At 47.5% G+C, this 15,415-nt stretch overlaps 1 protein-coding gene across 3 annotated transcripts in view; it reads right to left on the minus strand.

Moving 5' to 3' along the window:
- chd7 (chromodomain helicase DNA binding protein 7) overlaps positions 1-15,415 on the minus strand; it is a 378,323-nt gene that overhangs the window by 71,329 nt on the left and 291,579 nt on the right. For all 3 annotated transcript variants that reach the window (XM_072467710.1, XM_072467709.1, XM_072467711.1), the window contains exons 23-24: positions 3,208-3,367; positions 2,409-2,498 (exon numbers count right to left, since the gene is read on the minus strand). In XM_072467710.1, coding sequence (XP_072323811.1) covers positions 2,409-2,498; positions 3,208-3,367 — 250 coding nt within the window. The remainder of the gene's footprint in view (positions 1-2,408; positions 2,499-3,207; positions 3,368-15,415) is intronic.

The raw sequence follows: 15,415 nt of genomic DNA on the forward strand, positions 1-15,415 counted from the left end.
TTGAATGGCGAAGCAGGCTCGAGGGGCTGAATTGCCTATGCCTGCTCCTAGTTCTTACGTTAAATACAAATTACTGTTGTTGACCACTAATCTTGAAATTTTACTTCTGATTCCAAATCAATTTTATATTTGGTGAACAGCAATGATCCCACCATCAATGTTTGCATAACATCTTTTGCTAGTCTGAGTAATCTCCGCTTTGTCATCAGCTTGTTATACAATCTACTATTTGTCCCGACTCCAGATGTTCTGATCTTGGTCTGTGTCTAACAGATGGTAACTTATCAAAGGCATTTAGGAAATCCAATTGTATCTTCTGAACCATGCTTAAGCATCATTTCTATTACTTCTTCAAAGAATTCAAAAGTTTTGTCAAGCAAGACCTTCCCTTTGACCATTATAGTTCTAGTTTCTTGATTTTATTATATCTTTGAGGGAAGATTCCATTAACTTTCCGACCATTGGCATTAAGCTGGTTGGTCTATAGTTCCCTGGACTTGCCCCATCTTCCTTTTAAATATAGGAAACAAATTGTCCACTAGCCTTCATTTGCAACTTACAATCAAATGTCCAAACGGACTACCAGCTATATTACAGCATGAATAACCAACATCATTTTCACACTGTTGATTGTAGGAGCTTGCAAATTACTGCCACGTTTCATACATTACAACAGTGACCACATTTCAAAAAGTATTTCAACGGTTCCAAGGCACTTTGAAAATGGCCATGAAAGGTGGTATATAAATGTAAGTCTTTGTTTTTTTCCTGAACCTAGCCGATATATTGTCAAATTTCTTTTAAGCAGATTGAGCGGATTAGATTTCAAACTAGATGGATAAAACAATATTTCAATTTGAAATAATATGGCATAATTATGTTTGAGTATTTGAGAGGCCATGGTAAGAAATCAATGGCTGAGAAACAAATCTGCTGGACTTATTCATTGGCCAGAGTTCTATGTAGCTATCCTCATCTAGTACAGAACTGCATAATGACCAGTGAAAATTTTACATCACCCTTGCTAAAGGATGGTAATTTATGGGCAAAGAGACAACAGAATTAATTTAAAATGGAAGAATCTCATTTTGGGATTTGCAAAACAAAGATTAACAATGCTCATGCATTAAGTGACTAAAAATAGGTTTTGTTGTATTGTATGAGGGCATTTAAAAGTTTATTGGATAAACATATGGATGATAATGGTATAGTGTAGGTTAGATGGCTTTTGTTTCGGTGCAACATCGTGGGCCGAAGGGCCTGTACTGCGCTGTATTGTTCTATGTTCTATCTATGTTGAACACGCTTTGAAAAATTGTCAGCAATCCTGACAAGTATAATTAGGGATCAAAATATTTTCAGAGGTAGCATTCCACTTAGTTATCACATATCACATGTTATACTCAGATCCCAAAACTGATTGCGTGAACAGAATTTGGTAATTAATTTGAGATGAATTTTAGTCCCTGTAAGTTGTATTAACCAACTAATATAGAGAATCTAATTTATAAGGAATAAATGAGCCCTGCTAAAGCAACATGAAAGGTGGTTGTAATTGCATTTCTAAGTCAGGTCAATAGGAGTGGTACTGAGCTGCAGCGGAGTTCAGTGCTACAAAACGGCACATTGTATTGGAAGATATGCCATTAACTAGCCACAGACTTTAGACAACGGAAGGACGTTAAAAGAGTGCTGGATGCAGACTATCTGCCAATTTTCTTTACAAGTTTAATTAGATAAAAATAATTTCAGGAAAATATATTAGGCATTTCTAATCTCAACAGGTACTTGGTCATTTCTTTATTCAACTGTTGATCCTACCATGAGGGTGCATTCATAGTTCAGTTTAATCTAAGTTATCATTTGTAGCTTTTTAATAATTTGAGTTTCTTAACCGGCGTGGTTCATTATTAGACATAATTCACTTGTTTTATCAACTTGATTACACTGAAGTAAATCTTGTATAGTTGGTAATTGTGACATTTAGAAATTACCTAATCTTCAGCTGGTGACCATATGGATGAAAAGAAACTCTACTCATCCATCAGCTTGTACCTGATTTTAGTAAAAAGTAAAGTTGCCATATTCTCCAATGACCAGAGTCTGCTTTCCCCTTTGATAGGGAGAGCTGACTGGTGGTGAATTAACCCGACGGTCACCACACCTCAGGCGAGGGGCAAGGTTGAGAAGGCGGGGCCTCCATGAATAACCTCAGCTGGTACAGGAATTGAACCTGCACCGTTGGCCTTGCTCTGCATCACGGAAAATGCAATTGAGCTAAACACACAAGTACTGGGAAATCTTATTTTCAATAAACAACCATGACAAAATATTTCAACTTTGTACAGAATGATTTCTATTCATCTATAGAACCTTCCCAAAAACCACATGAAAGATATTCCACTGACCTTGCATCTGCACCATCAAATATCTTTTCTGCTACGTCTCCTATCACTTCCTGCCTCAAATAATACAGCATCCGTACCCGCAGCAGGACTCTGTAGAGGAAGAAAGTTTTAACATTAGTACTGTTTGCCAACATTAGCTTTTGGCAGCCGCTTCTGTTCATCCATCATTCTGCCAAGGCTGATTAGCTATGCTGTATGGTACGGTTGAAGCATGACAGATGGTGGCATATAATCACCTCGGTGTGGTGCTTTCTGCTGGCTTTCAACAGCCATGCTTGGCAACTACTTTCAACATACTGAGCACAGTGCAGTGCAGCCCAGACACATTTCATTCAGTAATGCCTAATTCAGTTTGTGAAGTTTAACGTATACGTTGCCAGTGCTTCTGAAGTGTTCAAGCAAGTTTGTAAACAACCGAGCAGATGGCTTGCAGTAGGCGTTCTGCTCCATTATCTCATGCAATTTCCTCAGCTGTTGCTTACTATCTTCTGAAGCAGCTTTATGCTTAGAATAATGAGCAGCTACAATAGTAGCTGAAAAAGATAGATATGCAAAATCTAATTTCAAGTGTCTCACTACAAACAATGGCCTATTTTACTCCTTTTATTGAAAACATTTTTCCAAGCAGAAATTTAAATGCACCTTAAATATGAAGGCACTTTTAAAATATTAATCATAAATACATATGAATTGCATACGAGGAGCAAAATGCCTTGATCTAGTAAAGTTAGAAAAATAAATGGGAAATTTAATACTTATTCGGTTTGCAAATTCTATAATAGGCTATAATACAACTCACTTGTTGCAGTGGTGTTTCAGGTGTTTCTTATAGCCATCATCATGCAGCAAGATATCTGGGTTGCAGTTCACTAGCCAATCAGCATTTTTCATAACTGGTTGCGTGGACTGGCTTTTAACTTTCTTTCCTTTCCTTCCTCTAGGCACTGGTGCAGACAAACCTATTGGTGATGCAAAAATATAAACAATTATTATCAAGTATTGCATAAACATATTTTGAATTCCAGAGACAGAATAAACCACAATCATATTTTAATCTTTACTGTTTTATAAAACAAATAAGTTTCCTGTGGTATTGTTCATGATTAAACCTCGGCGATTTGTATCTATCACTCTACTTGTGATTTTGTCTGATACTTGATCTAATCTTTCACTCCATCACCAGATGTATGTGTTTGTAATATTTAACTGAGTTTGTCTCTCCTTTATGTCTATGCCTTTGAGATAGGTCTGCCTGATATTTACTTTATTACAATCAGTCTGCATTGATCTTCATCTCCAACCTGTTGATTTCTCACAACTTTTTATTTCTCTCAACTTTTTAAGCCGTCTCCTTCTGCCGATTTCCGTCCAATATGATGGGAATCCCATATCATCTCTTGCCCTTTTCTCCATTGACAAGTATCTCTGCCTTGATGTCTCTATATTTTCTCAACATTTGTCTTCATTTTTTTCACTTTTTCTGTTCTCCCTTTGTTCTACCCATCGCTCCCAATGTGCCCATCTAACTGAAAACAAAATGCATCTCAAACTTGCTGGGAAGGATAATATTGCCTGAGAAAATACTATAATTCAATTGATAGCCAACAAACAATTGAGAGTCTTTTCCATATCCTAGTGCAATACAACCATCCCAAACAGGGAAAGGAGTCCTAAACTGGGAAGCCCAAGAATTTTGGCAGGGTTAGGGGGCAGAGTTATGGAATAGGCCTCAGAGAAATAGACCGAAGGGAACACATTTTAAATTAAAAGCAGGCTGTCAAGTAAACAATGAAAATGCATTTGAAGTGAAATTGAAGCAAGGTTTGGAATGTGGGATAGAACTATATATCATATATCATAGGGACAGCGAAAACAGCGCGGGAGGAGAGAGCCGGGAGATTTAAAAAGCGCGGGAGGAAAGAGAGCCGGGACAGCGAAAACAGCGCGAGAGGAGAGAGAGCTGGGACAGCGAAAACAGCGCAGGAGGAGAGCGCCGGAGATTTAAAAAGCGCGGGAGGAGAGAGAGCCGGGACAGCGCGAGAGGAGAGAGAGCCGGGACAGCGAAAACAGCGCGAGGAGAGCCGGGACAGCGAAAACAGCGCGGGAGGAGAGAGAGCCGGGACAGCGAAAACAGCGCGAGAGGAGAGAGCCAGGACAGCGAAAACAGCGCGAGAGGAGAGAGCCAGGACAACGAAAACAGCGCGTGAGGAGAGAGAGCCGGGACAGCGAAAACAGCGTGAGAGGAGAGAGAGCCGGGACAGCGAAAACAGCGCGAGAGAGAGAGAGAGAGAGAGAGCCGGGACAGCGAAAACAGCGCGGGAGGAGAGAGCCGGGAGATTTAAAAAGCGCGGGAGGAGAGAGCCGGGACAGTGCTGGGAGAGGTGAGTGCACAAAAGGTGTGGCAGGAGTGCCTTTAGTCATGGAATGCTGATTGGAACAGAGTGCATCTGAGTTTAGGTGAGTGACTGAGTTCGGGTGAGTGGCGAGAGAGGGCTGTGTTTTTGTTGGTGTTCGGGTTTATCCTTGAGGTTCTATAAAAAAATTATTTAAATTAATTAAATAGTTGAATATGGCTGGACAGGTGATGTGCTGTTGCTGTATGATGATGGAACTGGTGGATCCCATTGAGACCGTCAGTGACCACATCTGCAGCAAGTGTTGGCTGCTCGAGGAACTTCGGCTCAGAATTGATGAGCTGGAGACCGAGCTGCACACACTGCGGCACATCAGGGAGGGGGAAAATTACCTGGACGCTTTGTTTCAGGAGGCAGTCACATCCGGTAGAATAAGTACAGTTAATTCGGACAGTGGTCAGGGACAGAGTGGTGTGACTGCAAGGGAGGCAGGTAGGGGGATCCTGAGTTTAGGAGTTGAGGAGCCTCAGCCCTTGACCTTGTCCAACAGGTATGAGGTACTTGCTCCCTGTGTGGATGAGGAAGAGGGCTGTAGGGAGGATGCGTTGACTGACCACTGCACCGTGGTACAGGAAGCCATTCAAGAGGGGGGAGCAAAAAGACAAGTGGTAGTTGTAGGGGATTCTATAATTAGGGGGGATTGATGGCATCCTTTGTAAGCCAGATCGAGAGTCCCGCATGGTATGTTGCCTGCCCACTGCCAGGGTGAGGGACATCTCTGATCGGCTTGAAAGGATTTGAGAGGGAGGGGGAGGATCCAGTTGTTGTGGTCCACGTTGGGACTAACAACATAGGTAAGACTAGGAAAGAGGATCTGTTTGGGGATTATCAAACACTAGGGACTAAATTAAAGAACAGGTCCTCCAGGGTTATAATCTCTGGATTACTACATGAGCCACGTGCCAATTGGCATAGGGTTGAGAAAATTAGGGAAGTTAACACGTGGCTAAAGGAGTGGTGGGGGAAAGAGGGATTCCATTTCATGGGGCATTGGCATCAGTACTGGGGCAGGAGGGACCTGTACCGTTGGGACGGTCTTCACCTGAACCATTCTGGGACCAGTGTTCTAGCGAATAGGATAAATAGGTTGGTCACAAGGACTTTAAACTAGCAAGTTGGGGGGAAGGGAAGTGTAAAACTGTGGACAGTAGAATGGTTAATGGAGATCAAGGCAGCAGGTTACGTGACAGGTTATTACGTAGAGATACGAGTTCAAAGACAAGGAAAATTAGGAGAAAGGGTAAGAGGAAAAATAAATTGCGAAAAGTTACTGATCAAGGTGTTAGGATTCATAACAAAGACATAAAAAACAGCATAAGTGTACTTTACCTGAATGCTCGTAGTATACGAAATAAGGTAAATGAGTTGATGCCGCAAATCATCGTGAATGACTATGATTTAGTGGCCATTACTGAAACATGGTTAAAAGATGGTCACGACTGGGCGTTAAATATCCAAGGGTATCAGACTATACAAAAGGATAGAATGGACGGTAAGGGCGGTGATGTAGCTTTGTTGTTTAAGGATGGCATGATATTGGTGCTATGGAGGACAAGGTTGAATCAATTTGGGTGGAAATCAGGAATAGTAAGGCGAAAAGGTCACTGATAGGAGTAGTCTATAGGCCACCAAATAGTAACAGGATGGTAGGGCAGGCAATAAGCAAAGAAATAACGGATGCATGTAGAAATGGTACAGCGGTTATCATGGGAGATTTTAATCTCCATGTCGATTGGTTCAACCAGGTTGGTAAAGGCAGCCTTGAGGAGGAGTTTATAGAATGTGTCCGGGATAATTTCCTGGAACAGTATGTAATGGAACCTACAAGGGAACAAGCGGTCCTAGATCTGGTCCTGTGTAATGAGGCAGGATTGATTAATGATCTCATAGTTCGGGATCCTCTTGGAAGGTGCGACCACAATATGGTGGAATTTAAAATACAGTTGGAGGATGACAAGGTAAAATCAAACACTAGTGTTTTGTGCTTAAACAAAGGCGATTACAATGGGATGAGAGAAGAACTAGCTAAGGTAGACTGGGAGCAAAGACTTCATGGTGAAGCAGTTGAGGAACAGTGGAGAACCTTCCGAGCGATCTTTCACAGTGTTCAGAAGAGGTTCATACCGACAAAAAGGAAAGACGGTAGAAAGGGGAAAAATCGACCGTGGCTATCTAAGGAGGTGAGGGAGAGTATCAAATTGAAGGAAAAAACATACAAAGTGGCAAATATTAGTGGGAGACTAGAGGACTGGGAAGTCTTTAGGGGACAACAGAAAGCTACTAAAAAGCCATAAAGAAGAGTAAGGTAGACTATGAAAGTAAACTGGCTGAGAACATAAAAGCAGATAGTAAAAGCTTCTACAAATATATAAGACAAAAGAGTGGCTAAGGTAAATATTGGTCCTTTGGAAGATGAGGAGGGAGATTTAATAATAGGAGACAGGGAAATGGCTGAGGAGCTGAACAGGTTTTTTGGGTCAGTCTTCACAGTGGAGGACACAAATAACATGCCAGTGACTGATGGAAATAAAGATATGATAGGTGAGGACCTTGAGATGATTGTAATCACTAAGGAGGCAGTATTGGGCAAGCTAATGGGGCTAAAGGTAGACAAGTCTCCTGGCCCTGATGGGATGCATCCAAGAGTGTTAAAAGAGATGGTTAGGGAAATTGTAAATGCACTAGTGATAATTTATCAAAATTCCCTAGACTCTGGGGTGGACCCAGAGGATTGGAAAGTAGCAAACGTGACACCACTGTTTAAAAAAGGAGGTCGGCAGAAAGCGGGTAATTATAGGCCGGTAAGCTTAACTTTGGTTGTAGGGAAAATGCTGGAATCTATCATTAAAGGAGGAAATAGCGGGGCACCTGGAGGGAAATTGTCCCATTGGGCAGACGCAGCATGGGTTCACAAAGAGTAGGTCGTGTCTGTCTAATTTGGTGAAATATTTTGAGGACGTTACCAGTGCAGTAGATAACGGGGAGCCAATGGATGTGGTATATCTGGATTTCCAGAAAGCTTTTGACAAGGTGCCACACAAAAGGTTGCTGCATGAACTAAAGATGCATGGCATTGAGGGTAAAGTGGTAGCATGGGTAGAGGATTGGTTAACTAACAGAAAGCAGAGAGTGGGGATAAATGGGTGTTTCTCTGGTTGGCAACCTGTAACTAGTGGGGTCCCTCAAGGATCAGTGTTGGGCCCGCAGTTGTTCACAATTTACATAGACGATTTGGAGTTGGGGACAAAGTGCAATGTGTCAAAGTTTGCAGACGACATTAAGATGAGTGGTAAAGCAAAAAGTGCAGAGGATACCGGAAGTCTGCAGAAGGATTTGGATAGGTTAGGTGAATGGGCTAGGGTCTGGCAGATGGAATTCAATGTTGCCAAGTGTGAGGCTATCCATTTTGGGAGGAATAACAGCAGAATGGATTATTATTTAAACGGTAAGATGTTAAAACATGCTGCTGTGCAGAGGGACCTGGGTGTGCTGGCGCACGAGTCACAAAAAGTTGGTGTGCAGGTGCAACAGGTGATTAAGAAGGCTAATCGAGTTTTGTCTTTCATTGCTAGAGGGATGGAGTTCAAGACTAGGGAGGTTATGTTGCAATTGTATAGGGTGTTGGGGAGGCCGCATCTGGAGTAGTGTGTTCAGTTTTGGTCTCCTTACCTGAGAAAGGACATATTGGCACTGGAGGGAGTGCAGAGGAGATTCACTAGGTTGATCCCAGAGTTGAGGGGATTAGATTATGAGGAGAGGTTGAGTAGACTGGGACTGTACTCATTGGAGTTTAGAAGGATGCGGGGGGATCTTATTGAAACATATAAAATTATGAAGGGAATAGATAGGATAGATGCGGGCAGGTTGTTTCCACTGGTCGGGGAAAGCAGAACTAGGGGGCATAGCCTCAAAATAAGGGGAAGTAGATTTAGGACGGAGTGTAGGAGGAACTTCTTCACCCAAAGGGTTGTGAATCTCTGGAATTCCTTGCCCAGTGAAGCAGTTGAGGCTCCTTCTGTAAACGTTATTAAGAAAAAGAGATACCTTTCTAAAGAATAAAGGGATTCGGGGATATGGTGTACGGGCCGGAGAGTGGAGCTGAGTCCACAAAGATCAGCCATGATCTCATTAAATGGCAGAGCAGGCTCGAGGGGCCAGATGGCCTACTCCTGTTCCTTGTTCTTATGAATTTACAGTGCAGAAGGAGGCCATTCGGCCCATCGAGTCTGCACCGGCTATAGGAAAGAGCAACCTACCCAAGGTCCACACCTCCACCCTATCCCCATAACTCAGCAACCCCACCCAACACTATGGGCAATTTAGCATGGCCAATCCACCTAACATGCACATCTTTGGACTGTGGGAGGAAACCGGAACACGCGGAGGAAACCCATGCACACATGGGGAGGATGTGCAGACTCCGCACAGACAGTGACCCAAGCCGGAATCGAACCGGTGACCCTGGAGCTGTGAAGCAATTGTGCTATCCACAATGCTACCGACTAATCTCTAATAACAGCATTACCCATGATGGAAGGACTAAAAGTAATACATGTAAAAGTCATAACATTAACTTTCAAAAGCATTACAAGTAACTATGAGTTAAGTTATTATAAAGAGTCAAATTATGGGGATTTTGTAACCAAATTAAATCATATTTTCTAAGATTTTTAATATATTGTAGTTGGGGAACAGAGAAATTGTACACCACTCACAGGTGCTTCCGTGTTGACACTGAGGCACTAGAGATGCCCGGTCGGCACAATATCAAATTCAATGTGGACCGAGACCACCAGGATGCCCAGGCAGCGGGATTTGCCATCATCACCGGGATGGTCCAGCGAGTGATCGATGGTTTGCATGTCACCTAACAAGCACCAGCTCATGACAGGCTGGTCTTCACAAACCGAAAGGGGTTCCACTCAAGCATACAACTGGTGTTTAAGGTGATTGGAGGAAGGCATAGGGGAGATGTCAGAGGTCGTCTTTTACACAGAGTGATGGGTGCGTGGAATGCACTGCCAGCAGAGGAGTCTGACCCATTAGGGACATTTAAGCGACTCTTGCACAGACACAGGGACAGCAGTAAATTGAAGGGGTGTAGATTACGTTGGCCTTAAGATTAGGATAAATGGTCGTCACAATATCGTGGGCCGAAGGGCCTGTACTGTACTGTACTGTTCTATGTGCGATGTTCTAACTATCTCACCACTGACTCCAATCCTCCTCTTGAAACCGGTTTGAGATAAAGCCAGTTGTTCGCAACCTTGGTGTCACATTTGATTCTGAGATGAACTGCAGATCCAATTTGTTCCAGCACCAATAAATGGCAGGAGCGGTTAGAGGAGATGGAGAATCGGTAGAGGTGGAAGAATCAGCGGATTCTGGGCCTCCCGGAGGGGCCGGACGTGGGGGCCTATGTGGTCACCATGTTGAACTCACTGATGGGAGCAGGGTTCTTTCAGGGGCCCCTGGAGCTGGCGAGGAGGCCCAAGACTGGAGTGCGGAGGTGGCGAAGAGGGGGGCCGGGTACAATCGAGCGAAGGTGGTGCTTCACAGGAAGGGGGTGAAGTTTGGCATGTTGCAGCCAGCGCGACTGTGGGTTACCTACAAGGACCGGCACCATTATTTTGAGTCTCCGGAGGAGGCGTGGGCCTTTGTTCAGGTCGAGAAGTTGGACACGGATTGAGGGTCGGGATGGGCGATTGGGGACTGTGGTTGATATGTTATGTTTATTCTTCTTTCGAGGGGGGGGGGCCTTTGCATTGCTCCGCGTTTCTTCTCTTTCTCTGTGTTTTTCTCTTTCGGGTCGGTGAGGGTGGTTGGAGCAGGTTGGGCACTGTTTTGGTTGGGTTGGTCGGGGGGGGGGGGCTCCTGGAGGGGGGTAGGTAAACGGAACAGGGGTGGTGGACAGCGGTGAGATGGGGCCCCGCGGGGGAGGGGGAGGCCCGAGTTGGGGGTGAGGGGACGGGGCCTGTAAAAGGAGCTTCGTCAGAGGTGGCGGGGCCTGGTAGGTGGAATAGCACTGGAACAGCCGGGGTCAGGAGTCAGCTGACTTGCGGAAGTGCAATGGGGGGAGTAAACCAGCTAGGATGGGTCCTAGCCTTGGGGGGGGGGGGGGGGGGGGCGAGTTGCTGCTGCTATGGTCAAGGAGGAGCTGGAGCGGGGGGGGGGGGGGGGTGGGGGTCAAGACGGGCGTATGCCGCTGTGGGGAACAGGCCGGGTGTGGGGTGCGGGCGCGTGGTTGGCCGAGGAGGGGTTATGGCTAGTCAGCGGGGGAGAGGGGCGGGTAGCCCCCTGATCCGGCTGATAATCTGGAATGTAAGGGGACTGAATGGGCTGATTAAGCGGGCCCGCGTGTTCGCGCACCTGAAGGGGCTCAAGGCGGATGTGGTTATGCTCCAGGAGACTCACCTGAAGGTGGCAGACCAGGTAAGATTGAGGAAAGGGTGGGTAGGTCAGGTGTTTCACTCGGGGCTGGATGCCAAAAATCGAGGGGTGGCGATCTTGGTGGGAATAAAGGTGGCATTCGAGGCGTCGAGCATTGTGGCAGATAATGGTGGTAGGTACGTAATAGTAAGTGGTAAGTCGCAGGGAGAGGGGTGGTACTTTTCAATGTGTATGCCCTGAACTGGGGCAATGCGGGTTTTATGCGGCGTATGTTGGGTCGGATCCCAGACTTGGAAGTGGGGAGCCTGATAATGGGGGGAGACTTTAACACTGTGCTGGATCCGGCACTGGATCGCTCCAGGTCTAGGACGGGTAGGAAGCCGGCGGCGGCTAGAGTGCTGAGGGGGATTTATGGACCAGATGGGAGGGGTGGACCCTTGGAGATTTGCAAGGCCAGGGGCTAGGGAATTTTCATTCTTCTCATGTCCATAAGGCTTATTCCCGAATCGACTTTTTCATTTTGAGTAGGGCGCTGATAGTGAGAATAGAGGACACTGAATATTTGGCAATAGCCATTTCGGACCACCCCCCGCATTGGGTGGACGTGGAGATGGGGGAGGAGAGGGACCAGTGCCCGCTGTGGTGCTTGGAGGTAGGGCTGTTGGCGGACGAGGTGGTGAGTGAGCGGGTCCGAGGAAGTATAGAGAGGTACTTGGAGACCAACGACAACGGGGAGGTCCAAGTGGGGATGGTATAGGAGGCGCTGAAGGCGGTGGTGAGGGGAGAGCTGATCTCCATTAGGGCCCACAAGGAGTGGAGGGAGCGGGGGGGAGAGAGGGAGAGGCTGGTGGGGGAGATGGTGAGGGTAGACAGGAGGTATGCGGAGGAGCCCGAGGAAGGATTGTTGAGGAAGAGGCAAGCCTCCAGGCCGAATTCGACCTGGTGACCAGCAGGAAGGCGGAGGTGCAGTGGAGGAAGGCCCAGGCGGCGATCTACAAGTATGGGGAAAAGGCAAGCCGGATGCTGGCGCATCAGCTTCGGAAGCGGGACGCAGCTGGGGAGATCGGGGTAGTTAAGGACAGGGGGAGGGAGTGTGGTGCAGAGTGGGGTTGGCATCAATGGGATCTTCAGGGACTTTTACGAGGAATTGTACCGATCTGAACCCCCACGGGAGGGAGGGAGGGAGGGATGGGCTGCTTCCTGGACCAATTGAGGTTTCAAAAGGTGGAAGAGGGAATGGCGGCGGGATTGGGGGCCCCGATTGGGCTGGAGGAGCTGATCAAAGGGATAGGAAGCATGCAGGCAGGGAAGGCACCAGGGCCGGACGGTTTCCCGGTCAAATTCTATAAAAAATATATGGACCTGTTGGGCCCGCTGTTAGTCAGGACCTTCAATGAGGCAAGGGAGGGGGTGCTTTGCCCCTGACGATGTCACGGGCACTGATCTCCTTGATCCTGAAGCGGGACAAGGATCCCCTGCAATGTGAGTCTTACAGACCGATTTCCTTGTTAAATGTAGATACCAAGGTGCTAGCGAAGATCTTAGCCACGAGGATTGAGTGCCGCAGATCATCCATGAAGACCAGACAGGGTTTGTGAAGAGGAGGCAGTTGAACGCGAACGTGCGGAGGCTTTTGAACGTTATCATGATGCCGGCGAGGGAGGGGGAGGCGGAGATAGTGGTGGCGATGGATGCTGAGAAAGCCTTCGATAGGGTAGAGTGGGGGTACCTGTGGGAGGTGCTGAAGAGGTTCGGGTTTGGGGAGGGGTTTGTCAGGTGGGTTAGGCTGTTGTAGGAGGTCTCGATGGCGAGTGTGGCCAAAAACAGGAGGAGGTCCGGGTACTTTCGGTTGCACCGAGGGACGAGACAGGGGTGTCCCCTGCTCTTCACACTGGCGATTGAATCCCTGGCTATGGCACTGAGGGAAGTCAAGGAACTGGAGGGGGTTGGTGCGGGGTGGGGAGGAGCATAGGGTGTCGCTTTATGCGGACGACTTGCTGCTGTATGTGGAGGACCCGGTGGGAGGAATGCTGGAGGTAATGAGGATTCTTAGGGAATTCGGGGACTTTTCGGGGTACAAGCTCAACATGGGGAAGAGCGAGCTGTTTGTAGTTCATCCAGGGGACCAGGAGAGGGGGATTGGCGAGCTCCCACTAAAAAGGGCGGAGAGGAGCTTCAGGTATTTGGGGGTCCAGGTGGCCAGGAGCTGGGGGGCCCTACATAGGATTAATTTTACAAGGCTGGTGGAGCAAATGGAGGAGGAGTTCGAGAGGTGGGATGCTTTGCCGCTGTCCTTGGCGGGTAGGGTGCAGTCAATCAAAATGACGGTGCACCCAAGGGTTTTGTTCCTATTCCAGTGCCTCCCCGTGTTTATCCCAAAGACTTTTTTCAGGCGGGTTAATAGGAGTATAATGGGGTTTGTGTGGGCGCGAGGGACTCCAAGGGTGAGAAGGGAGTTCCTGGAGCGGAGTAGAGATAGGGGGGGGACTGGCGCTGCCCAACCTCTGTGGGTACTACTGGGCCTCCAATGCGGCGATGGTGAGCAAGTGGGTGATGGAGGGGGTTGCATGGAAGAGGCTGGAGATCGCTGATTCCGCTCCCTCCAAGGAGCCCGGTGGTGGCGACAGCCCTCAAAATTTGGGGGCAGTGGAGACGGCACGGGGGGGGGGGGGGGGGGGGGGGGGGGAAGAGAGAGAGAGAGGAGTTGGGGCCTCGGCGTGGACCCCAATACGGGGGAACCACCGGTTCGCCCCAGGAAGAACAGGTGGAGGGTTTTCGGGGTGGCACAGGGCAGGGATACGCAAGTTGGGGGACCTGTTTGTGGACGGGTGTTCGCGAGTCTGGGTGAGCTGGAGGAGAAGTACGGGCTCCCCCCGGGGACCACGTTCAGGTACTTACTGGTAAGGGCGTTTGCCAAGCGGCAGGTGGTGGAATTCCCGCGGCTACTGCCACAGACAGTACAGGACAGGGTGCTCTCCAGGGGGGGGGGGGGGGGGGGGGGGGGGGGAGGGAGGAGATCTCAGAAACGTATCAGACGATGCAGGAGGAGGAGGCGGCCTCGGTAAAAGGTAAGTGGGAGGAGGAGTTGGGAGAGGAGATTGAGGAAGGGACGTGGGCAGATGCCCTAGGGAGGATGAACTCTTCCTCATCGTGCGCGAGGCTCAGCCTCATACAGTTTAAGGTGCTGTACAGGGCACACATGACCAGGACAAGGATGAGCCGGTTTTTTGGGAGTGAGGACAGGTGTGTTGGGTGCTCAGGGAGCCCAGCAAACCACACCCATGTGTTCTGGGCATGCCCAGAGCTGGAGGAATTTTGGAAGGGCGTAAGCGAGGACGGTATTGAGGGTGGTAGGAACCAGGGTCAAACTGGGCTGGGGGCTCGCAATATTTGGGGTGGCAGAGGAGCCGAGAGTGCAGGAGGCGAAAGAGGCCGGTATTCTGGCCTTTGCATCCCTGGTAGCCCGGCGAAGGATTCTTCTTCAGTGGAAGGATGCAAGGCCCCCAAGCGTGGAATCCTGGATCAACAATATGGCGGGGTTTATTAAGTTGGAGAGGGTGAAATTCACATTGAGAGGGTCAGTACAAGGGTTCTTTAGGCGGTGGCAACCGTTCTTAGACTTTCTGGCAGAATGATAGACATTGGTCAATGGCAGCAGCAGCTCGGTGGGGGGGGGGGGGGGGGGGTTACTTTATTATTGTTTTTGTTATTTACACTGAAGGGTCTGAGGGGGTGTATATACCTGTTGTGTTAAGTTAGGGTGTTAATGTTAATTTATTATTTATGTACAGGGTGGAGGGGGGTATGGAGTGTTGCTTTCCTGGACTGTGTTTTGTACTTAACCCTGTTGGGTTCTTTTTTTTCTCATTTTGTTATTGATATTTTATGAAAACATTTAATAAAAGTAAAACAAATAAAAAAAGGAATGTATTGGAATAGTTAATAGAACTAACAAAGGCATGATGAGGCTTGCAGCAGCAGTTGAGTTCAAGCAGAGTGGAGCTTGGCAATGTTCGAGGTAGAAACAGGAAATCTTCATGGTACTGTAGATGTGGGGTCAGAAGCAGATCGGCAGATTAAATACAGCACCAAGGCTGTGAAGTCTGGTTTAGCCTCAGGCAGTTGCTAGAGAGTAGGATGGAGTCAGTAGCTAGTGAACAGAGATTTGGTGGGGCCTTAAAACAATGGTGTGTGTCTTCCCGA

The sequence above is a fragment of the Scyliorhinus torazame genome, chromosome 11, assembly GCF_047496885.1.
Source record: "Scyliorhinus torazame isolate Kashiwa2021f chromosome 11, sScyTor2.1, whole genome shotgun sequence".
Classification (NCBI taxonomy): domain Eukaryota; kingdom Metazoa; phylum Chordata; class Chondrichthyes; order Carcharhiniformes; family Scyliorhinidae; genus Scyliorhinus; species Scyliorhinus torazame.